Here is a 25414-nt window from a genome sequence, read left to right as displayed (position 1 = left end):
ACGACACATGATGCAGCATGTTTTGTTCCCACTCCAATTGGGCTCTCCTCCCCTTAACGTTTTGTTTCATGTTGTTCCTCTTTTTTTGTATAACACTTACCCTCTTGAAAAGCAGCCACGGCCCACCGCCCCGGTCCCATGTACATAAGGGTGCCCCGAGACTTTCGATTTTATTTTCGGTCCGCGGTGTTTTCGGCAGCCTCTTGGCGAGATAATTGGTACCTGTTGACGGTGGTTAAGTCTGCGCTTGGACACGATCGATGCGATCGGTCATTTTTCCGGCGGTTTGGTTTGACCATGGGACAGTTGGGTGGTCAAAACATCGTACAGGATACATCATAGAGAATACCTTCGGTACCTTTTCGTAAGAAATTCTAGACATTTGAGAATATTTGCTACACGTAATATCACCTTCCTTATTACCAGCCTTGGAATACATTCTTATGCATGGTCGTGCCGATTTTAAGGCTTCATGTTTACCGTAGATATTCTGATAATAAAAAAAGAATGAAGAAATAAATACTATATCACACTGTTGGATGTGTAGTCACCTATCTGTTGCAGACTTTGTTTGGAGTTTTGGTCGTAAATTTAGGTCACCGTAATCACTGAGCTAACAAGATCAGTTTTCTTAATTGCTTGGTTCGTTTCGCTATGCAATCCTCTTAGTAGACTTAGATTTCTCCAAACAATCTATACGACAAGTTGTAAAGATCTTTGAAGAATCGGATGCTTTGTAGTAATTCTGCTTGATCTTCTTATCGTTCAGGTGTTGTGGAAACAGCTAATCCTCGGCTTTTGTATAACGCCCCAAATGTACGTTCATGGACATGCTGAACATTATCAGTTAAGTCCAATAATTTGAAATAATTACAGCGGCGATCACCTAATGTCGGACATCTCAATATCACCTTATCTTCAAACTTTGAGGATTCCTGGCTAGATCCTTACACTAGTTATCCGAATACTGTTCTCACACATCTGTAAGGACAGTCTTTATCTATGCTCCTGCAAAAAATCAGTTACTACATTGGAACTTATCATGCGCGTCTGAAGTAACCTACATTTAGTACACCTGTTCCAAACTTGTTTTAGATACTGGCCTGATGATTGGCACCAGCATAGACCTTATCCATGAATGAGCACCGTAGCGGTCCGTAGCGGTAGCCTCAAAGTTAGCATGTATCTGCTGTAATACGAACGGAATGCCACGAACGTTGAAGATCACGCTTCACACAACATCTTGTGGAAGATTTGAACAGGACCCAAACAGGAGAGTAGAATCTGACAATCTCTTCTTGCTTGTGTTTTGAAAATATCTTACTAAATGTTTAGCTATTCACTTAAAGTATTGCCTTAATTAGTCAATACTTCATTAAGTTATGAAGTTTACAAACGATACCAAATTAAATCTTTGAAATCTTCGACTTTCTGTCCACCGACAAACACCACTGTGCCAAGGGTGCTCATCTGCTTCTTCGGGTAGGTCCCCGGCCTGTAACCGTTTAATAATGACGCTGATGGAGATCAATCAATTAGCATACAACCGAGCCCTCCTCCTCCTCCTCCTCCTCCTCCTCCTCCTCCTCCTCCTCCTCCTCCTCCTCCTCCTCCTCTCTCTTTCTCTCTCCTCAACAATGTCCTCTCCATGTCAACGCCATTGTCACGCAGGCGGGGGATAGAAAGTTTTCCGGCAATTCTCGACCGGACTGCCTCCAGCCCCCACCGGACCCAGCAAAACGGCACCCGGTGCAGACATTTTAATGAGCGCCGAATCTTTATGATGAGCAGTTTTTTTTGTTATAATATCTCTCGCCATGTCGATATTATTATGTGGTGTTGCATCTCTTTCCGCACCGTATTTCATAACTTGTCGAAAAACCCCGAATTCCCTCTCCGATCTGCCACCCTTGCGGACAGGTAGATGACCGGTCAACCTGTCTGGAGACGTCGGCCGGAACCAGGGGCCCACTTAAGTCCACTTGAACGATGCTCTTCAGAATGCAAGCCAAAACCAATGCCGGTAAAAGGGTCAACTTTCTTCCCTTCTTTCTACTTTGCGCAGCGACGTTACGCGAACGCGGGTCTTCCGGTGCGACACGCCACCCTTCTGTCTTGAGTTGATGCGACCAGCGCAACGTAAAAGGTGGGGACACACTCACACACGCCAAGCGTTGTTGATGTTTTCCTTATTGTTGTTTGCCGATGTTGATGCTGCGGTAAGGTGCTGGTGGAGGGATTTGTTGAACAACACTCTGGTGTCGCCAGCCTGTAGGAAGACCTCCCCTTTTTGCTCCCACCCCATTGCATTGCGCTTGGCAAGAAGGGTAGGAGCTGGCCATAAATAAGCCTTGCCGTTTGCCGAAGATCCTCAGTCTCCGGTAAGGTACGATCCAGTGTAGACAGCGAAACCGAGTGAAAACACGGCAGGAAGATCGCGATCGCGACACTGCAATCTTTGGGAGGTGTTCTTGTGCCGTTCTAACCGTGTCCAGTGTGTTGTGTGCTACATGTACTATTCGTCTAGCTGTGTAAAGTGCATTCTTCTGCTGTGAGTGTCGTTCAAGTGGAACTGTGAGTACAGGGACATCGAACATGGCAAACATGGACATTAATGAGTTTCGTGAGTTTGGCCGAGCGGCCATCGATTTTGTGGCGGACTATCTGGAGAACATCCGGGACAGGTGCGTTCAAATGGAAGGGAAACAGTGCCACTTCTAGTTTTCGAAACTAAACGGTGTTTGTATATGGGTGTGCTTGTGCTTTCGTTTCCAACAGAGATGTCCTGCCCTCGGTAGAGCCGGGCTATCTGCATGATCTGCTGCCGGGAGAGCTGCAGAACGAACCGGAGGACTGGAAAACGATCATGGAGGATTTCAAACGGTGCATCCTGCCCGGGCTTACCCATTGGCAGTCGCCCCACTTTCACGCCTTCTATCCATCGCAAACGTCCTACTCATCGATCGTGGGTGAAACGCTGGCGGCTGGGCTGGGAGTTGTTGGGTTCAGTTGGGTAAGTGATCTTAAAGTCATAAAATCCTTTGATAACTCAATATTCCTAACTGCAACTTCTTCACAGATCTGCAGCCCCGTCTGTACCGAGCTGGAGGTGATCATGATGAACTGGTTGGGACAGCTACTGAATCTTCCGAAATCGTTCCTCAACTGCGACGAAGGAAACGGCGGCGGCATCATCCAAGGATCGGCCAGCGAGTCCATCCTGGTGGCGGTGTTGGCTGCCCGCGAGCAAGCCGTTCGTCGCTTGCGCACGCAGCATCCCGAGCTGACGGAGGCGGACATACGCGGACGCTTGGTGGCGTACACGAGCGATCAAAGCAACAGTGCGGTCGAGAAGTCGGGCATTCTGGGTGCGATCAAGATGCGCTTGTTACCCGCCGATGAAACTGGAATACTGCGCGGTTCAACCTTCATCCAGGCGGTCGAGGAAGACGTAGCAAAGGGCCTCTTCCCAGTGATCTGTGTCGCAACGCTCGGCACAACGGGAACCTGCGCCTACGACAATCTAGCCGAAATTGGTCCGTACTGTAACGAGCACAACATCTGGCTGCACATCGATGCAGCGTACGCCGGTGCGGCCCTCTGTCTGCCGGAGTACACGCACATCATGAAGGGTGCGGAGTTGGCCGACTCGCTCAACTTCAATCTGCACAAGTGGATGTTCGTCAACTTCGACTGCTGCGCGATGTGGTTTAAGGATGCGGGCTCGGTAACGCAATCGTTCAGTGTCGATCGGATCTATCTGCAGCATCAGTTCCAGGGCCATAGTAAGGCGCCGGATTATCGGCACTGGCAGATTCAGCTCGGTCGTCGGTTCCGCTCGCTCAAGGTGTGGATTACGCTGCGTACGATGGGTGCGGAGAAGATCCGGAGCTTGATTCGGTTCCACATACAGCTAGCGAATCGGTTCGAGGAGTATGTCCGGACGGACGATCGGTTCGAGGTGTTGTGCTCGACGCTGGCTCTGGTTTGCTTCCGGCTGAAGGGAGACGATGCACGGTCGAAGCAGCTGCTGGAGAACATTACGAAGCGGAAGAAGATCTTTATGATACCTGCGACGTACCAGGGTAAGTTTATTATCCGCTTCATGATCTGCGGTATCGATCCGCAGATGCATGATATTGAGTACGCTTGGGAGGAGGTACGATCGCAGGCGGACTTGTTGCTCGGTGTGGATGAGAATCGGAATGTGGCGAAGCAGGCGATCGAACCGGTGGAACCGAAGCTGTACGAGAAGAGTTCGGAGATCGGTAAGATCACGGAAAGCTTAACCGGAATGGTGATTTCGAGCGAAAAGGGACAGTAAGGTTGATAGTTGTACGCGAAAGAGAAAGTAGCATTTAAGAGTTCCTTCATTTTAGCTAAGTTTCATCAAACCTTTCTGGATGTGTTGGTTGTGTCCAAAATTTTGTTTGACTCATGTGTTTATACAATAAAGAATATTTTATATATAACATAGCGAATTATAAATAAAGAAATGTAAAACAAAACAAATGTGCTGCTCATCATTTTCACGCGACAAGCAAAACATATCCCCACTCGGTATAACGCGCTGTTTATTTATTTATGTGACACAAGTGGGTGCATTGCGTTCGCCCGTTGCGATGAGCAACAATCTAGTAGTGTGCGATGGTTCCCCTTTCTCACAAAAAAGATGTCTCATTTGTTCAACAAAACGCCACCATCAACTTCCTTCAAACAGAAATGTCAGCGTCTCTCCTATGTATGCTTTCACTGTGTGCCCCACACACGTGGCCTGAACTATTTGGCCGAAGCCAAATAATACATAATAAAAACCACCTTCCTCCCACAAGAAAACTTTACCGTTGGCGAGCAAACGTTTCTGTGACGGATCCCAAAAAGGGCCATCTAGAGCGAGCCTACCAAACCAGCACCCGGAATAAGAGTAAGTAATCTTTCGGCTCGGGGTGGCTCTTGGCTTAATGGGCACTCATTTGTTTTCACCTCAACTTCACCACGTCCAGGAGGAAGGTACCCTCGGTTTCGCCTCAAAAAAGGAAAAATGGCAAAGGGGCAATGGTGAAGGAAAATCAAACTTTATCACATGCTGGAATGCGAAGGGAAAGATAAGGGAAAAACTTCTGCAAATCATCTGCACATTTATCATTCATTCTGGTAGATGGCGTACCGGGGGGCGCGGTTGGATTCAAAGTGTGCGACCGTACGAGGGCTTTAGCGGCCATCTTTCATTTCTTTTTTTTGGTTCACAATTTAAACGATTCGTAAAAAAACATAGAAAAAATAGAAACCTTGCTCTAACTTTGCAACACGACCGGGAAATGTTGGGTGCGATGATGTGTGTGTCTCCTGTATGGCTCACACGTTCTCTCCTCCTTAAAAGTGAATGGAATCAGTACATTCTAAAACTTATAGCTCACGTTTATGGTTTCCAATGTATTTTTTTACTTTGCACCATAAACCTCCCAACTCTTTCCCAAGGTGCGGGGTTTTGGGGTGAGGGTTTTTTGTTGTTCTCAGCTCACAGACACACAACCCAACGACAGCATGAGTTATGCACATCTCCCGTGTGCGCAAATAGTCATCCCTCTCCCCCGGGGGCGATACGGATGTAGCAAAATAAAAGCACAATCGTGCACAACCAACCAACCCAACCAACAACCCACGGGCGTGTGTACCTTTCATTTGTTTCCTTCTGTATCCCCGGTCCGGTCGGTTTTCTCTTCGGTTGGTGAGCTTCGCTTGGAAAATGATTGAGAACTTCCATTTTTTTCGACTACTACCACCACCACTACCAGGCTAACGTTTCTGGAGGTTTGAGGGAGTAGGAAGGAAGTTCGAAGGATGGCAAGGTAAGTTGAACTTTCCATAAAACGTGAACCGTGCGCAAACAGTAAAGCATTATCCACCCTGCTTACTGCGTTTGCTTTGGGGCACGCTGGAACGAACGGCAGCGGTGGTCGCCATGACGATTGACAAAAAAAGTTCCGTGGGGCGGGCAGAAAGATGAAGAATGTTTTCGCCTTTTCACAGGGGCTTTTCCCTGCTCCGCTTCCAACGTACACATAAAATGTCAACATGGTTCCATTTCCTGTGCAAATAGTTAATGCCGTGCAGGGATAGCTTTTCCTTTTCACCGGGGTCACCACACAGAATCAACCGAACAGGGAACAAAGTGAGGGTGTGAGTACGGGTTGGAGGGTATTTTTTGTGTTATTGTTGCTAGGTTCGGTAAAGTAAGAGTAAGGAAAAAAAAATAAGTAACCCCGTATCCTTTCTTATTTTACAGGTAAAACCCCCCTTAGTAAACGTCCCCCGGGCAGTAGCTGGGGATAGAGTGGAGTTCTTTAATTCAGATTGACGTACAAGCATGTATGGGTTTAAACATTTTACGAAAACCATATGTCGTGAATGTGAATGAAACATCACTCTAGTGTGTAGTGTATTATTCAAAATTGTATAAATTCATTTAAAGAAACATAATAAAACGGGTTGAAGTTGAAGCATTTCAAGAAATAGACCTTTTGTAATCATAGGGATGTGCTCAGAATTAGCTTATTAGTTTATTTTAGATTATTAGCATTTTACACAATTTCTATACTAAAGAAAATAGTTTAGTATACTTGCATTCTCGATCCACCACAAACCAGCTCGCCCGAACCAGCGCTAAAAACATCACATTGCATACCTTTAGGCGTCGAACGGTTCGTGTTTGAAATCAACGAGATAATCATCAAATCCAGGGGTCGGCAAACTTAAATGGTCAGAAGTTAAGGTACAATGCGGGCCGGATTTCAATAATTCAATATTCGTTTATTTTCCTTATAGTTGTTTATATTTATTTATTTATTTATTTATTTATTTATTTATTTATTTAGATACAAATATCTGCCTCAGAGGGCTAAATATAGGGAAACTTACTGACTAAAACTTTAAATTAATGATATCAAACAAATACTTAAATCGAACTAGACAAACATATACTAAACTGCAAGTAATTTGCAACACAGCCAACACAAGTAAGATGACAGAATTAGGATGGGGAAACAAAAAGGAGTCAAAGAACTGAAGGAAGAGGGGGCGAAGGGATAGGGGCGATATATATTGTTCCTGTTCGCGTTCTGGCCGCCACGACCCACGGTCTTGAACGCTAGGTATTTGTTTTCGTTTAAGTTTGATCATCCAGAACTAGATACGAGATTTAGCTCGGAAATATGAGAAAAATACCATTGTATTCGATAAATTTGGACCCGTTTTTCCCTGATGGAACTGTGTTGATCATCTTGGAGGAGTCTATGACTCGGTGAGTTGTTCTGAGTTTTAACCAATGCAACCAATTGCTCGAATTTTATTTCTATACATCAGCCTTAAGAGTAATATTATCTGAAAGTTACTTTCATCTCTCAATTCTCAAAACTCTATTGGGTTAAAAGGTGGTACCTATCATCATTTCAATTCTGTTATCCAGATTTCAATTTACATAAAGGCTTGGACGAATCAGGATAGAAATTATAAGATTAAAATTTGTATAACATTCTTATTTTTTGGAATTAATTTATCGTGTCTCGTAGAGTCACAGAATACTAGTTGAAAATAAAACTCGAAAGATATTTAGATATTGAACAAAAAAAAAAACAACAGTTTTCAGCATCTGTTTGAAATGAGTACTCTATTACATTCTGCTTTATTATTTTTTTATTTTTTGGTGTCATCACATCAATGCTTTGTTCTTCTGTCCATGCGACTTGCAAAGTATTGGTTATTCCATTTTCTATGCCGACTTGACATATGCTGATGCAGCTAAAATCCCTCCTCACAACAATGAAACGTTTCCGATGGTAATGGAAATGGCTTTGCTAACCTAAACAAGGATTCCACACGCACCGGTTCCCACTAATAGCGTCCGATTATCAATCAGCATCCTTCAGCGGAATCGCGCGCCGGCATGATAATTCGGGTTTCAACGCACATTCGCCACCCGAACTCGGGAACCATGGCCAACCAGGTGTGTACGACCTTTCGTTGATAGATTTTCGAGGTGATCCTGTCTATTGCTGTACTCCATCCCCAACGCACTGTCCTTAAAACCCTTTCGAATTCCACTGGCAGTGAGCTATCGGGAACAGAGCAGTCGAACGTGTCGGCCGTGTTAATCATTCTATCCTACGAATGCATGTTGAAAGGATAATGGACGCTCCGGTATTATCAGCGACACTTTCAACAACCAACAAGCGCAGTAGGACACTAACGTGCAGAGAGAGCGAGAGAGAAAGAACCTATGCGTAATGTGTGGAAAACTGTTCACAACATTAGCATACCCCAGCCTCTGCGCCTCGTACTTGTGTGCGTATGTGACGCATGGAAATGGCGTTCAGGGGGATTTTCTCCGTCCCCCCGACATCCCAAAACGATGTCACAGAAAACACACACGCAGACAGACAGATAGCGACTAGATAGGAAGACTGTTTTTTCCAAGCTACCTCTGTATTGGTGTGCGGATCTCATGTCACACGCACGGTTGCGCCGGTGTTGGTACATCGCCCATGGCAACGGGGGTGGAGCCTTTTTGTACGGTGTGTTTGTTTGTATAGGTGAGCTAGTGAGAGACACCAATACATCTACACATCTCCACTGCTTGGAAGGCTACCAGGGAAAGCGATGTTGTGGGGAGGAAATCTTACCCATTTTCCCTTTCGGCCATGGAACTGAGAAAAGGGACAGAGTAGAAAGAAAAATCCTCATATCTCTCCGAACGCTCCGAAGCCAACCAATGTCGCCCGATTCGCTCTTTTGATATTTTAACCCACCAACCCACACTTCCCACCTCCGGATAAAAACCTCACCGAAGGGCAAAAGGAACCACCATCGCTGTGCCGAAATGCGCAGCCGTGAAAATTCGACAACCAGCTCGTAAACGGTGCGGGAGAAGCCAAAAAAAGGCAAAAAGAGCTATGAAATTCCTGGCGCTGCTGGTGCTGTATACTTGGGAGAAGCCGTGACGCACACAAAATGACGGCCAAATAAAGCTCGGAATGGGGGGGGGGGGGGGGGGGGGGGTAGAAGACACACGCTGTTCGCTCGTCTTCCTTTTCGGAACGGACACAGAATTAGCGAAACAGTTCGTCCTAACGCCCTAGCACGCTGGGCCATCCAGCGTGGCTCCGTCGTCCGCTGCCGTGTTTGTGAGGTTAGTTTTGTACGCGTGTTTTCCGGTGTCGTCTGCTAGCGCGTACTCTACAGACGGGGATGTGCGAGGTGTTGGATCTTCAAGAAAGCAGCCCAAGAAAAAAAAGGAAGGCACACAAAAGACATTAACGAAACAGCGCGCACATGCTGCTCCGTTTGCTCTGTGTGTTTGCCAATTAAAAGCCTTACACGGGGTAGGGGGAGGGAAAGGTTGGAAAACTCGCGCATAATGAAAATGTTTTTTAATTGGTAAACTTTTACTCGGGCTCGCCCTACTGCCGACGGGATTCGGCACTTTCGCTTTCACGTCCATCAGCTAAGGTTTCGTGTGCCGTTTTGTGGTAAGGAAACGATCATCCCCCGACGCTTCGCGGGACTCGGGGTCAGATTCGTGGAAATTAGCTCCCGTTTTACGGCTCGCCCATTTGCATTTGTGGTTGAAAAGAAGTGCGACCATACTACTATGTTCTAAGCCGACCGTAAATGAAGTGTTAGAATTTGCATACTAATTGTAGGGAGTCGGTTATCGCTATTCTAGGGCCAAGAGGGACGCATAGACATTGGGTGTCTTGAGAGATGACCGCGTAGAGCGTCATTAGAAGTTGTTCTTGTAGCACATAGCGCTTTAACAACCGAAAGGAACCTCATTAGAATGTTCAAGCCCCACCCCGAGATACAGACAAACGAGATATCTTTATGGGTAACTATCACTCCGCGAACTACCCCATTAGGTTCGCAATTAGTAGGACCTCCTTCGGGGTGCTGCTTGCAGAGGTCGCCCTAGCCGTTAGTGCGTAATGACAGCGTGTGTCCTCCGAGCGATTAGATTCACCGGTACATACTGTGCTTCTGCTGCTACCGTGGCCTGCTGCGATAGCGCCCAGTTGGTGACAGTGGAAGCAACAATATCAACAACAACAACAGCAAAAAACCACGCTACACACAACATACACAAATTAGAACTACGGGGGTACACTTCTAAATCGCTCCAATCAGCTCGTCGCGCGACGGTCGTTGTCTTGGAGGGTTGTCTTGGGTACCGCGGACATGGGCAGGGTGGCGGTGGCCGGGTCTCGAAAGTGATAAGCAGGCGCTTCTTCACCACAGTGCCAATGGCACAGTGCTCTATGCTGTGTACGGGTGTTCGGTAGCACTCTTCCCAGACGGCTATACGTCGCGTCGTCTAGTCTCTCGGTCGTGCCGGTCGGGTTTTCGGGGCCAGCAGCAGCAGCAGCAGCAGCAGTGCGTTCTACAAGTGCGTTTCGCGGTTCCCGGTGGACAAGTGGTACAACGGTGGTTTCGGTTTGGTACGCAGCCAAACCCTTTTTCGCTACCCGTTGCATAGGCAAGGTGATAAAACCCATACGGTTCGGGGTAAACGGGACGGGTAGGGCACCACGAAAGACGAACTCCTTCACGCACTTTACCCCTTGGTTTGTGGAGGAGCCGTACTTTCACCTGTATGTGAGAAGTGTACCATGGATGGTCGTTATCGAAAGTAGAAGAACCCCCCAACGTGTTCGGTGACGTTTGAGGGGGTGGTTGTGTTGTTGTTGTTGTTTTTTTTCTTCGTTCCTGCAACTTTGCAACGTACACGCACCTCGTGTACACCGACGCAACCACTGCAATCTAGTCGCCGTTGGTTAGTGGTCCGGTGCAGATGGTCTTTTTCGTTCACGGAACGAATCGTGTGTCAGTTTTTGATCAACTTTAGAAGGAATTTCCTGTGTTTGAGTGTGCGCATTTATTTTGTACAAAATGTTTTATCAAGTATCTGAAAACTTTCAACAGAGTCAGTGTTTGTGTGTTTAGTGAATGTCAAAACCAACGATGTGAAAAGTGATCTTAAGAAAAAACTTCAAAAGAATCGCGTGTGTTGTAAAAGCTTGAAAACAGTGTCAAAGAAATATCCTTCCTGCCGAACCAGCAACCAGTTCAATGTCCGTGTGCGTGTCCTCTGCCGGCGGGACACTCGGTATCGATGCGATGTCACTCTCGCAGATGACATTGCCCTCCTCCATGATGCTCCCGCTAGCACATTCGTCATCGTCCCTCGGGTCCGGCCACTCATCCCTGCTGAGTCACTCGATGGCCAATGGACAGACAAGCCTCGGTACGATCGGCTCACTCGACGGTGGTGGACTTTCCATCGGATCAACGAGATCACTGCAGCTGAACAGCGCGAGCAGTAGTAGCAACAACAGCAGCAGCAGCAGCAGCAACAGCAACGGACACGGTAGCCTGAGCGGTGGCAGTCTTACCGGGCTTCCGGCACTGCACGGGCAAAGCTCCACCATCGGCGCCGGCCTGTCCGGAGAGCTTCTCGGGGATCATCATCCAAATCCCGAAATGCTATTGGCACTGATATCACGTAACAAGGCTCTCGAAGGTAAGTTCAAGCCCGCCATAAACGCGCCCTCGGACTATCCACGGCTAGTCGCAGTCGCTACAAGCACTAAGCGGGGCCATAAAAATCAATACCCACCATTGGGGGATCTTCAAATCAAAGCCTTACTAAATCGGGGGCTACCTTTTCTGGGGGATGGAAAAAACAACCGGGTGGGAATGAGTTGTAAGAAGAAGTGGGCACCGAAATAGATATCGTTTATTTTTTCATCGGTAGGTTCGGTTCCCCTAACCCCGAAAAGGGCAACATTAGGCAACGCGTAAGCGAGAAATCGCATTCCACCGTTCCTGAACCGTTGTTCGATTATCTTCAGCTAGCCATCGCGCTGTGGGGCAGAAGATACGCGAACCGCGCAACCGATGATGATGATGCCGGTGATATCCGCGCTATCGGACCTACCGGTGACATATACAAGACAGTTCCACTTGTTCAAACTTCAATTCTCAGATCTATCGGCAACGTGCTTGCTGTGACTGCTTATGGTACTAGAGCACGACTTGCCGACTTGGGACGTTGACGGACGGATGTTTATCGGTAAATGACCGAGTGTCATTGGTTTGACATAGTTTTGGAACCAGTTCGGGAGTCCATTGAATGCTAGTCGGTCAATAATATTACCAAACGTGTGTTTTTTGTATTTATCTTCTATGTACCGTACCGTAAAAGAATATTTACGCATGACCTTCGTCTATGGTTGGGTAGCACTGGGGTGGGAAGCCGCTTTGCTAATATTGCCCAAATCTCGCACCGATAATCCCGACCCAAGCGATGACAGCGTCAGCATCTACTACTCCAGCGTGTTTGTCTGTTTGCACTAGATAACAACCTTTTTGCGCCGGTGGAACATTGTCACAGAGCGCGGAAAGTGCACAAACGCAATCCAGCGGCACATGCGCCGGAACCCGGCGGGAACCATGGACCCACCCTGCTTGGATTACATACCCTCCCATTTCTGCCACTTCAGCAGCTACACCACAACACCGTAGTCGGTGGATTTGGTGTATCGAGAGCTGTACAAACAACAACGAATTGTACTATTCGCCGAGTCTTAGACGCTACGCTCAAGTACACCGCGTAACCGAGCAACCTTGAACACTTGTAGTTGGTGCGTTTGTTTGCATCGGCGCAGTGTTAGCGTCTTGGAAGATATTAGTTTCCTGAGTTACCGATAGAGCCATGGTATTTTGGCGAAGTTCCGGCCCAAAGACCACCCCCGGGTGGACCGTTCTTGATATCTCCTCATCTCTGGATGCTACTACAAGCTTGGGTACGCATCGTTTTACAAAACGACCGTATCGGTGTCGTGCCCAGCACCCCACCCGATCGGGTGGAAAAGATATGCGACATTACAGCAAACGGTGTAAGATAAGTAAAAAGTTTCGTTCGCATCACTTTATCAAGTATCAGGTACAAAGTTGCCCGGGAGCTATCTGATCGCATGTACCACCACTCTCTTCTCTCACTTTCTTCTTCTTGCACAGATCAATAACTACCGAAATTATGCGATCGATAGGACTCCAACGTTTTGCAGCTGCCCTAAGACATTCTTTCGAGAGCACCAGAGATATTTTATCACACCGCACCCAAGGTCAGGAAAAACTTTCCAATAGTGCACGTTTTCTTGGTCCCTTGTCAAGCAAGATCGTTCGATAAGGATCACCTCAGACGATGTTATCACGATCAAAACGCACTTCCTAGAAATGCCTACGCAATACTACGATTAGTATTGTTGTCTGTAGGTTCTAATGACAGTTTTTTTTTATTAAATTCTCAATTCCCCGATTTGCATGCAACTGTAACTATCACTTTTGAGTGATTTTTCGGAATCAATGGACATAGGACGCGATTGCAGAAAACCTAGGCCAATCAAAAATCGCTAGAGCGTACCGTTTCGACAAGACCTCACCAACATAAATCAAACAAACGGATGTGATGTGTGCAGTGAGTAGGAGAAAAAAAACGTTCCAAAGCATTCGCCAAAGTTCGCCAGACGAATTACAGCCCGTCTCAAGCGAAATTTCGGTAATGAAGGTCATACGGGGTTCAAACGTTCATACCGGCTAAAAAGCGCAATAAAATGTTTGCATATTTCTCGGTGCCTCGGAAAGCGGGAAAGTAAATGTCAATCGTCCCTAGGCCTAAGACTCTCTTCGGCCGATCGAGGGGCAAAGGTTATCAGTTACTCGCGTGCCAGTTTTCGTTGCACTGTCGGGGAGATGCCAAACAACACTCCACCAAAAAAAACCCTTAACCTCTAATCAACGTCAAAATTCATGGTATGGTACCTTATCGCCGGAAGTGTCCAGCAGCCGGTAGCAACCAGAAATGAAATCTTTGCTTTCCTCCTGCAATGCAGGCGACTCGTGACGGTGGTGCGATACCAGCAAATGGTTTGTGAGATGCGTTCCACACTGCAGCCGCTCGGCCCTCGCGGCCATTATGTAATGTGCCGTTTTATTGCAAAATAAAAGGAACCGTGTTTGGTGGCGACAGCGACCGTACACGGTTACCTGTTTTCCGAGCGTGTTTGAACATTTGAGCAAATGGGCCGAGTTACGCCGATAGACGATGTTCTACTTCTTAGAACATGTCGAACAGCGCCACTGCGCTTGTGACTGCCTGCCAGTGCCTGCCTGGCGTCTATCAGATAACATGCCAACCGTTTGATGGATGGGATCGACCACCGCTAATTGATGTCCCGGAACCTTTCGGCACGGACGGCGGTTGGGGATCGAGACTACTGGTCCCTCCCTCCATGAGTCTCTCGACCGCTGCTCGTCCACGGCAATCATGGATCCGGTCGCGGGATTCAACCGTGCACCTGCCCGAGCACGGTCAGTCTTACCCCGCATCAGGGTTGTCAAAATGAAGTCGCCTTACGTCGGAGGCACCCTTATGAAATTTGTGCAATCGATGGCTCGTGGCGCCTCCGTCGCACGCCTGACAAGCGAAACGCGCTCTTGCGCGCTGCTGTCCGCGTGTACGTCCGCATCTTCGCACAGCTCGCACAGATCGTCAACCAATCAATTTGATGGATCGTACAAACTATCGTACACACAGTCTACTCCACCAAATGGGCTATTTGCCTTTACCGCTCGCCTTTCCTCACCAGAACCGACCGGGGTTGGTGACTGTTTTGGTGAAATATTCAATTCGATCAGCATGAAATGGAGCCACTATTTGACAAGAGACCGGGAGGAGGGAACCATCTAAACCGATGCATTTTAAAGCTCCCCTCCCCGAAGGGGTTGAGGTTTAATCTCGATAATTTGGTGAAATGTCGAATGCACTTCCAGTGCACTCAGGACGGGAAGCAAATTGGATGCATCACGATGTGTGTTGGGCTTTTGGGAAGCAATTCAGCCATGCAGGCTATTGATTTGTCACAATTGTCATAGTGATGTTTGCTCTTCAATCATCGCAAACGCTAATAGAATCGTTGGAAGGGAACTTCCTCATGCCCCAAATTGTGAGGTATTTTTATTTCTCAAATTTTCCTATTGCCACCGTTTTTCGATCCAACCCCCAGACTGTTTGGGACCAGAATGGGAAAGCGCCACCATTGAAGTACCACTGGAATTGGGTCGTTGAAGGCATGCCTACATTCTCTAGCGGCCTGAGCCCCTTCCAATCTTGTGAGCAAGGCAATATACAACGTCAATAAGGCTCAGATTGATTATACGGAGCTATCGATATCGGATGAAAGTATTAATTATGTTTTCTGATTTATTGCCCAATTGTTCGCTCGCAACCTGTTATCAGCTGACGTCTGGAAGCGTTTTATTTATTTACCCCAGTGGCGATCGTTTTAGATTGAAGTCGCGTTTCGATTGACAGCCTTCAAATCGGGAAGGGCGCACTTGATTGAGCTGCCACGGATTGCTGACCAATTGGGATGAAATTCAATTAGGCAAACGAAGCATCAGAGCTAAGATAACAATTTAATTTAGGTTTCTTAGAGACACTCGTATAAATTATATTGGAAATTTGACAGCCTAGCTTTCTATTCTTGACATTCTTCTTCAAGCTATTTTCAAAATGGAAAGAAAGCTCGTATATAAACAATTTTACGACCTTTAAGCTACCCAAAAACTGCATTCCCATGTGCCATACCCGTTTTGTACAATCCCTAATCCCACAGTGTCTTATCAGTGATGGACACGAGCAGTGCTAAACCGGTCCGTTGTCTACGGTGTCGACTCGATACGCAATCTAAACGTCGTCTACTCTGTAGCCAGTAAATCCCGTCCCACCACCACGTTAACCTCCGATAACCAACAACTGGATAATCCACCTGATCCTTGAATGTTCTTTTTTTGAAGCTCGCACTCAATAACGACGCGGGCTTTCGAGTGTACGTAAAAAAGAAGAGTTCGTCCACACGTACCCAACCGCGATCAAGTGTTTTTCGCTTTCATCCGTGAGGGATACCGGAAATTGAAAATCACATCGAGCGAGCGAGAAAATGTGCATTGCCACAAACCATCGACACGCTTCGCGGCAGGGATGGTGCAGCCACGTGGCCGACGCCGCTGCATTCATTAGTTTCCGGTAACAACCACTGTACTAACAATTACCACCACCAGCTGGAGGCTCCCGAGGCGAGAGGTTTGTTTTATTTCTTCTTCCATCAACGGCTGACCACTTTTACGAACGCAAAATCAACAGCCCCGGGAGGGCCGGATCGATGGACGAGAATTAACGCACTCGACCCCCGGAACGTCGGTTTTCCCACTGGAGTGGGAAAAAATAGGCGAACGAAGGAAAGGAAAGCCCTGTGTACGCACGTGACCACGTGTGGACGTGCATTTCGTAGCTTGAACGGGGAGAAGCCACAACCCTCTAATTGAATGTGTGAAAACTGGTTGTTTAAATAGTTTTTGCCTGCAGGGCGTGTGCTGCTGGTGGTGGTAGTTGATTTTTTCCAGTTGCCGTGCTTCCTTATCCTTGCCAGATTTGCCAATAATTGTTTGCCTATTCGATACGCATTGCCAACATCTGCTTCGTTTTTTTGTACTTTTTTACTTCTGAAGAGCTTTTTTGCATGTCTTCTTGTTAATACAGCTCAAAAAAGACAATTGAAGATTGGGTCATTTAGCTTTTTAGTCAGCATTTTTTGTTGAGGAAACTTTTGTCCATCCCTATCACCCGGCAATGTTTTTGTAGAGCTGAAAAACTTTTCCTTGTGTCCCATTCCATCGCATAGATTGTTTAGAAAATAGTTTCAGCTCTACCACACACCCTACAAGCACTCTAAAGTGCCATTGTGTCCCAATTGTTTGCCTGAAACATCACGGAAAAAGGGTGTGATTTGTCTTCGTCATCATGAAACAAGTTTCTTTTTGCCATTTCACCCGGCATGGATCACTTGGAAGGGGAAAAAAAAATAAATGCAACAAACAACAAACGCCCTTCTTAATGCTTTTGAGGCAAAGGACATTGCAGGCGCGCGAACATGATCCGTAGGCGCGTGGCCACACGCACGGCGCTGTGGTGTGCCCACAACCACCGTTACCGGGCGGATGTTTTGAAACATAATATTTATCGAGTCTCGAGGGCCATTGTTCATTTATACGCTATTTTCACGGGCACGTGTACACGGGCGCCGCAGGCAATCGAGGCCGACTTCGAGCACGGGCGATAAAAAGGCAAACCGATACAGTTCGTCGCGCAGTTTGAAAGCCCAACACACCCGAGGTCCTGCGGTTGGGCAAGCCGGTGGCACTTCCCATGCAATTACTCTGCTCCGGTTGGTGTAGTTGGTGTTGTTATGAGCTCAAAACGTTTGTAAAGTGTGGGAAAAGTTTGTTTAGTGCTGGATGGGAATTGAATCGATTCTTCATGAGCATGGTGAATGTGAAGAGGAAAAGATTTGAGAACGGAAAGACAGAATCAACACAGCACTAGAATATGATCAATCGTGGATCGAGATAGTTATTTTTGTCTTATCCATTTGCATTTACAAGCATTCAAATTGTCGTCTTATCTTAAAGGCCTGTCGTTTATCTTGTGCACCGTACCTTGCTGTAACATAAGACGGTAAAGTACACGGAGCTTCAAGAGGTGCGTCTGTATATTTAGGGCATCTCTCAAAGCTGACGTGTCCTGTGTGATCGCATTACACCCACTCTCCGCTATGCTAAACCAGACGATTAGCATAAGAATTTGGAGTCAGGAAAACAAAAACAGACAGCACACTTCCATCAACCATATGGTTCCGGAAGGAAGCGATATGGCGGCATGGTATCCATTGCGACTCTTCCAAAGCGGTAGCATCATACTCTGCCTTTTCCCCCACCCCTTGGTCACGGGCCGATGCGTTTTATAGCGTTGCAGACCATTTTTTACAGCTTTAGCCGATCCCGTACACCGACCCCAGGGGTTGACTCATTAATCGTCCTTTGCGCACGGAAGTTGTAGGTAGTTGCCAGACTGCAAGGTTAGGTCCCCTGGTAGAGAGGAAAAAAAAGATGCGTCCTGAACGTGGAAGAATTGGTTGGAGGGTAATGAATACAAATCGTACAGGATTGTGTACAGTGTGGTGCAATTTATAGGCTAAAGCCTGGAAGTTGTTGGAGTTGATCAAACTCATTCGAAATAGTGCCTTGAAAAAGATTCAACATTGAACAAAAACACCATTTGTGATCAAATCTTTTGTTTTATGTCAGTCTTTTAAGTTACTGAACAAAATATATTCTAGTTTGGATGATGCTCTTTGTTCCTTCCGAACTAATATTTCACTATATTGTAGATAAATGATTATTTATCAGACTCTATCACAATGATTTTCTTTTAAGAGAAATTCTGAAGTAATTCTGAGAAGAAGAACATAAAATTCAATTTATGTAGACATCAATGCACCTTTTTATTTTCCTCGGCTATTGTCTTTTCACACACTATCTGCCTTCACTGTCCTACCTTCTACTACTACCGGTGTTAATGAGCGTTCAGGATGCGTCTGTGCACGAACGCGCGTGCTGACTCCTTGCTCAGGGGTCATCCGAAAAATTATCCATTGCCACGCGAAAAGGGGAGTGTGCTGTGTTACCACTTAGCAGCGCTTAGGGTGTGTACCGCATATATTTCTCATATGTGTATGTGCGATGACCAGCCACCACCTTGTGTCTAGTGTTTCGTTCTGTTCCTGGTTTACCTTTCTAGCTGTTTTTTTTGCACCTTGATCGCATGTCGGTATGGTGAGGGAATGGATTTTTTCCAATACATTGAAACTTGAACCCTTGGGGAAAAGGTTGGGTTTGTTGCCGCTTTTTATCCCTTTTGCGATGAGTGTTTTTGTCGTTGCATAAGTGCATGGATGGTAGGGGTATTCTCTGGCCGAACGATAGCGGCCAAATGTCACTCATAAATCAGGAGCACACCGACGATTTACGACAGATGACCATATGGTTCTGCGGAAGGTGATCTAAAAGACGACCCTTGCGAGTGTTTGGTTTTGTTACGTTGGCGAAAATGTGAGTGTTTTTGTACACGAGATGACTATTATGGAAGATTTGTTGGAAAACCAATTAATTTGAATAGCTGTTGGTTAAACTTGATTGCATGAAAGACAAAAGGCGAAAGAACTCCGTTGGAGCCTAAGCCTCTATAAACTATTCCAACAACATTGCATGAAAGAATTTTTGGTTCCATGTTTTGTTTAAAGAACCATCGCTAGTCATTAGTTTTGAAGTGTGATCTTTTCTATAGCCTTTAAACGTTGAAGTGTTCTCTAATACAATGTAATGTTTTGCAAACGAAAGAGAGAAAAAACGCACATTCTTACACCATCCAACCAGACGCGCCTGTCCCGAGGGAAGATGTCAACGCCATGTTGAATTTACCCGTCGCGTCCCTGACAGCTTGGCTGTCCGACATCCCATAGTAAGCTTCGTTTCCGGTTCCAACGCCCGGATCTCACCCGCTGATCCAACGAGATGGGGGAAAAGCAACATACAACGTTCGCATGCGCAGCCATTTTCTATGTTTGTGTTTTGCCTTGCCCAGGATATGACAAACCGCTGGCAGGGATGGCGTCCCGAGGCATTCCATTTTTGTACCGAACCTGACATACCGTTGCCCCTTACGGGCGCATTACTGCGTTTCCGACAATGCGGCCAACCGACCCGTCTCACCAAACACGGCACCACCAACCTATCTGCTATGGTTTAGGTTGCTATCCAATGGGTTGACTTGTCCGGACACTAAAGTCCAACTAATCGCGTACCCCCGCCTTCCAGTCGCTTCCCGGGCCCGTGTAGCTAACCATTTGTTCGGATGAATGGGATGAATTATTAAAACTAAGCCAAAGTATCATCCGATGGTGACAGATATTTGAAACCGCTGATAAAACCACCACAATGAACGAACACTATTTGCTCTGGTGCCACTGGTGCGTTTTGTGTTCGGTTGCCTGTCATGCTAGGAAAATGGATCAGTTTTCCAGTTGTGCCTTGTTGTGGTCTGTCTAGTTGGTTTGATGCTCTAATGCAACCTCACCTCACACAAACACTTGTGCAAACATTTTGGCACTTACTTTGATGTCAGGTAGCTCCTGTCCGTCGGGAGAGTAACTGGAGCGACGCAAAAACATGAAAATACACCGAAAGGTGGGGTCTGCATGTATCTCCCTGCATAGCGTTTCGAAGCAAACCTCAGTCGCCGAAGAGCGTCTGTTTTGTTTGCGCTTGGTTCGTTAGGAGTGGCAAGAGCGCAAATATTTACCCAATTCATAAATCTTATTTGCATTTAATTCTTTATATGAAGTACCGTGACGTGCGGACGTTTGGTTAGGGGAAACTTGCATGGTTTGAGAGAAAGAGAGAGAGTGCTCGTTGAACACGTGCTCAGGAAAGATAGACTTTAAATTGCTAGACTACCTGATGAGTTGGTATGTTTCTGGAGCAAAATTAAGCACTGTGAAATATTGAAATGATTTTAAGCAATACGGCCTTTTTGGACCGTTCCTCGTGAATAAAAAAAAATATATTGAAATGATGTTGACAATACCAACGCAACATCATGACCAATAACATATGACATAAAACGCAATATTAATACTTTCAACGCCATGAACTTTCAACTGTCAATTTTTCCAGCCCAAACAAAACCCCCCACTAAAACTCATGCATCGCTTTATCAGTACCCATTGACCATTCGTACCTAAGCGTAAAGCTGCCCGGGGTTCAATGCAGTAGTCCTTTATCGGTCGCTTATCGCTTATGTTGTAGCGCTACAGTACTGCATCGGTATTAAAACAACACTGCCCCGTGGAGGCTTGGCTTGGTGCTGCGGAGTTAGCGTAGCTCATATCACTCCCCCTAGATGACGGTGCATTAACGAAGATATATTTCCCCGGAGATCGACACCGGTTCGACAAGGTGCTCCCACAAAGTATGCTCCAGATTAAACAGGTGCACTCGGTTGCAGCTATGTTGCAACTATTCAAACAGCAACATGGAACAACAAACCGTTGTGCAATGGTGGGTACACCCAACGGAGTGCTGCCCGAAATGCAATCGAGTTTTTGTGTTAAGATATAAAAGAGTCAAACTGCTCGCGCACGGCTCAAGCGTTTGTACTTGTGTACTGGAACGCGTGCAGTAGGTGTCGAGTTCTTCCCCAAGATGAATGTTTTCCCTAGAAGAGTTCTTGTTGTGCTAGTGCTAGTGGTTAGTGAAGTGGTTCAGGTGATTCAATTTTCGACCATCGTTACACCCTGTTCGTTTGCATCCCATTTTGCTTACAGTGTACCGGCGGGTGTCTCACCGCTCCCTTGCCCGACCCGCTCGACTATCTGCCAACGCTGGAGTACCTTCGGAATGTACTTCGTGTTAGTGCACACTCGCTGTCAGAAGTGACACTGGAAACGCAGCTACCACTTACCTACAATGTCTCCGAAGCGCTACACAGTGTCCGTGGCTCTCTTAACGTTGCCCAAAATGCAACGAAGACGATCACGGAACTGTTCCAAGCTAATGATACCTTTCAAATGCAACAGCTAGCCGAGGCGCTCGACGAGATCCAGCAGAGTTTGTGTGACTCTGAGTTCCGCTTTCCTGAATACTTTGGGAAAGAGAGCGCTACGCCCGATATGAAGCAGCTGAAGCACACCATGAGCGAGCACTTGAAGAAGGTGCAGTTCGAAAAAGACACTCTGGAGTTTGATGATCTTCGGGCAATTAATAACTTTCTGTCAGGCGCCACCAGCCAGGCAATGGTCGCGACAGTGGCAGTGCACATAGTTTCGAGCGTCGAAAAGCTAGAATACTATCTGAGAGCCATTTTCTTTCCACCGGACATGGAGGCGACGGCACTGAAAGAGCTTCAGGCTATTGGCCAGCTCATAAGATCCTACAATCAACTGTACGGTGCTGCCTTGCGAACGGCATCAACGCGGTTTCAAGACGAAGCATCACAGGGACGTCAGCTGTTTCGAACCATGGTTGGCACCGGAGCACCAGAGCATCTTCCTGAGAGTGTAAAAAATGCACCCGAAGAGTTCTACGACCAGGTAGACAACTTTATCCGCACCACACTCGACGATCTACAGTCGACGACGCGCAAAGGAAACGATCGCTTCGGAGAAGTCGTACAAAACATCCTGTACACGTCGTACGGGCTGCACTCGTCGGGCATGGAAATGTTGCGCCCCTACGTGCGGCACTACGAATGTGTGTTGAATCTGGTCCCCCGTACGCAAACAGTTGCTGGAGCTAGTTTAGGTTCGGTGGCGCTCTGCTCGAACGAAGCTACTGCGCCGCTGTACGACTCGACCATGGTTTATCGTCAGAAAATTGGACATCTTCAGCGTGAAATCTTTGAGGGACTGCAAACAGCGATCGCTTGTACTGATGGCGATTGCTCTTTGGTAATTAGAAAGGATTTGTTTCATAGTAATTGTCTCTTAATTCGCTCTTTTTAATACATCTTTTCTCCCAGGTCTATAGCGAGACGGTGGATCTCATAAAAGCAAGCACAGATGCGGTGAAAGCTTTCACGGTTGATTTAGCGTCGTACCGAGAGCAGCTGCTCAGCTGCATTTCTTCTAAATACGAGGTTGAGATGGTACAAGTGTTGGATATGTCTGCCAACTTTGACAAGTGTGTTAAAATGTCTTATTAATACATCTAAGTGTTATAACCTAACGCTAATGTACTACAAAAAAAAATAAATTAATACAACTGAATGACTCTAACGACCTGATCAGTCAAACGTGATCGTCCCTTTGGGACATTGTTTTACTCATTGAAATCCTCCTTTTCAATAAAAAAACGAGGCGGTGTATAGCTGATTTTAAATACCGGGGAAAAACGATTGCAATGCCAATCACACAACGTCACGGAACTACTTCGCTGGATCAATTAAAATTTACACGAACAAATTGTTCTCTGTCGGCTTTCCTCGCCCTCAATCGGGGAGCGTAAATCAGAGAGACTCCTTTCCATCCTGTCCTGTGTTTTTTGTTCCCTATATTTCATTCGCCCACCCAATAACGATTGGGTCCGAGGGGGGTGAAGGGGGAAGAATCCATTTAACCGTACCGTACACCATCTGTGGTTATTTATTTCGATAATGATATCCTAATGCATTCTCCGGGAACGTCGCGCCAAACACGGTCAACGGTGGTGGCGAGAAAATGGAACGAGGGGAACTACTCCCTTTTCTGTTGTTTTTTGTTGCTGCTGCTGCTGTGGTTGCTGTTGCCTATCGGGCTCTTTTGCTTCCTATTTCCCCCCCACATCCTTTCATCGAGCAACACCCAAAGTACAAAATAGCGGAAGGAAGCAACCCATTATTACGGACATGCAGTATACTATACAGCACACATTGCCCATCCATGTGCACGTGGATTAATGTTTAGCTTTGCCACACGCTACCATTCCCCATTGCCCTGTTCTGCCCACCAGGCGAGGGGGAAAAAGTGAAAAAGCCGGTGAATAATTGAATGACGGTAAAAACCAAACGTCTGGAATTTGGTTTGATGGATGTCGCGTGTGTGTGTGTGATGAGATCGATGGGTGGGTGACAATGAGTGAGTGAGGCGATATGAAGGACGAATTAGACCAACTCGCTGAACCAACCGAGGGAAGGGAAGGAGGGAAAAGAGTTTTCCCTTTGTTTGCGTTCACTTCATCGGAAGGATTTTTGTTACGCGAGTGTTGGCGAGTCCTTATGGTGAGAGGTTTTCTATTTTGTATTTTGTGGCTGTGGGGTGAGTTAACAGGCAGTAGGAGCCAACTTGACGTTGGCTTCGAGGGTGTTAGATTTGTTTACGTTTAGTGATGCGTCGTGAATGGTGATTATGCTCAAGCGATCGTTCACTTTTTAATCTGTAAATTAGGTGGCTGAAGAGGAGCTTGTTGTGAACTGAAGCAGTTAGAAGTAGGTTTTTTATGCGTAATTTGATCAACACTACAGAAAAGGATTATTATGTAAACAGCAATCATCAGTTGTTAAAATGACATTTTTAAAACGTGCTTGAGAGACTGACAAACGTAGACAATAACAATTATAAATTGTTTATAACATTAAAGCCTTTATTACATTGTTAGTTGAAAATTTAAAAACAATTATGCCAATTTATAATAATTTATCAAAATGCACTAATTGAAGTTCCAATTCAACTAAAGTTTAATCTCCCAAACACACTTAACAACAAAAGATTTTTATGTTTTCACCTCATTATTTCCATGCCCTTATCCCAACTGGATAAAAAATATGATTACTAAAATTTGCCACAATATGTCATTCGCCATGATTAAGCAGCGTTATGCGGCATGGCTTTCAACCCTTAATCCGTACCACAACCAATCCGTTCCTCGACAAATGATAGCGTGTTATTTACCATTCTCCCTTATCGTTTGTTTTTAAATTCCATTACTGCCGGCAAAACCCAACATCTTCTCACACAAAAATAAAAACCCCCTATGCGAACCATAAAACGCGCACTAATAAAAAGCAAACGGCTGTATATTAACCTTTCACATAATTTCTCAAACAATGCAGTCGCCTTCTTTATCGACTACAGTCGCGTTTCTTTTCGTTTTGCGCCATTTTTTTTCGTTCCATTTTTTTTTGTTCACCACAAACGATGTCCGCCTTTTTCTCCGACAGCCAAGACAATCCGGGGTGGAAGGATAACACATCCGTTTTCAAAACCAAAACAAAATTCTTTGTAAAAAAATGAGAATAGAGAATGGAAACTCCATGTATGAATATTTCATGATGCGTTAGAATCATCGCCGGCACCCTCTCATAAACCACGCCTCGGTCGGATTGACCGAGACGTGACCGAAAACAAAAAGTCATAAACTCCCGAACGGAATCCCTCCCCGGCACGGTTGCTGTTGTTGTGTGCGTTTTCCAGGGGGGCTTAAAAACCCCCGAACAAAGATTCATTCATACCTCCGTTCCCTGCATGTCTGCTGCGAAACGCAACCCTGCTAGCCCTAGCCTGGGAGGGTTGTCCTGTGGGGCGAGTTTTTACTTCACGAGCGACCCAAAATGCAGGACAGAAGTAGCAACAACAAAAAATGGAACGATATGTAAAAGTATTTTTCAAAACACACCAACAAAAAAAGGGGATACCATTACTAGAAACACTAACACACACATGCACACATGTGTTAAGGTTGTAGCGAAGCGAGGGATTTTGGGCGAGGTGGACAATAATTTAAAGAAAAATGAACACCACACGGGAGGCAAAAAAAAACCGAACACGACTTTGTGGATTTTTTGTGAAACACATTACTTCATAAATGTCATCCAAACTGGGGAAAGCAATACACTCAAAGTGAAATGGAATGTGCTATAATAAATAGCAAA

At 46.1% G+C, this 25414-nt stretch overlaps 3 protein-coding genes across 3 annotated transcripts in view; all 3 read left to right on the top strand.

Moving 5' to 3' along the window:
* Positions 1-2359: 2359 nt before the first annotated feature.
* Positions 2360-4507, top strand: LOC1280044 (3,4-dihydroxyphenylacetaldehyde synthase). Its single transcript, XM_061656495.1, has 3 exons — positions 2360-2684; positions 2779-3013; positions 3080-4507. The coding sequence occupies exons 1-3, from the start codon at positions 2596-2598 to the stop codon at positions 4322-4324; spliced, it is 1569 nt and encodes a 522-aa protein (XP_061512479.1). The 5' UTR covers positions 2360-2595; the 3' UTR covers positions 4325-4507.
* Positions 4508-10280: 5773 nt separating this feature from the next.
* The window catches only part of LOC1280042 (LIM/homeobox protein Lhx3), a 42303-nt gene continuing 27169 nt past the window's right edge, over positions 10281-25414 (top strand). The window contains exon 1 of the mRNA XM_061656494.1: positions 10281-11572. Within this exon, the coding sequence (XP_061512478.1) occupies positions 11122-11572 (451 nt within the window). The 5' untranslated portion in view covers positions 10281-11121. The remainder of the gene's footprint in view (positions 11573-25414) is intronic.
* Positions 21140-22787, top strand: LOC3291899 (uncharacterized). The gene is made up of 3 exons (XM_553008.4): positions 21140-21258; positions 21336-22457; positions 22529-22787. Exons 1-3 carry the CDS (start codon positions 21214-21216, stop codon positions 22709-22711), a joined length of 1350 nt encoding a protein of 449 aa, XP_553008.3. The 5' UTR covers positions 21140-21213; the 3' UTR covers positions 22712-22787.

Source organism: Anopheles gambiae, chromosome 3 (assembly GCF_943734735.2).
Source record: "Anopheles gambiae chromosome 3, idAnoGambNW_F1_1, whole genome shotgun sequence".
Classification (NCBI taxonomy): domain Eukaryota; kingdom Metazoa; phylum Arthropoda; class Insecta; order Diptera; family Culicidae; genus Anopheles; species Anopheles gambiae.
The sequence above is the reverse complement of the archived record's forward strand: the minus strand, read 5'-3'. Positions and strand labels throughout refer to the sequence as shown.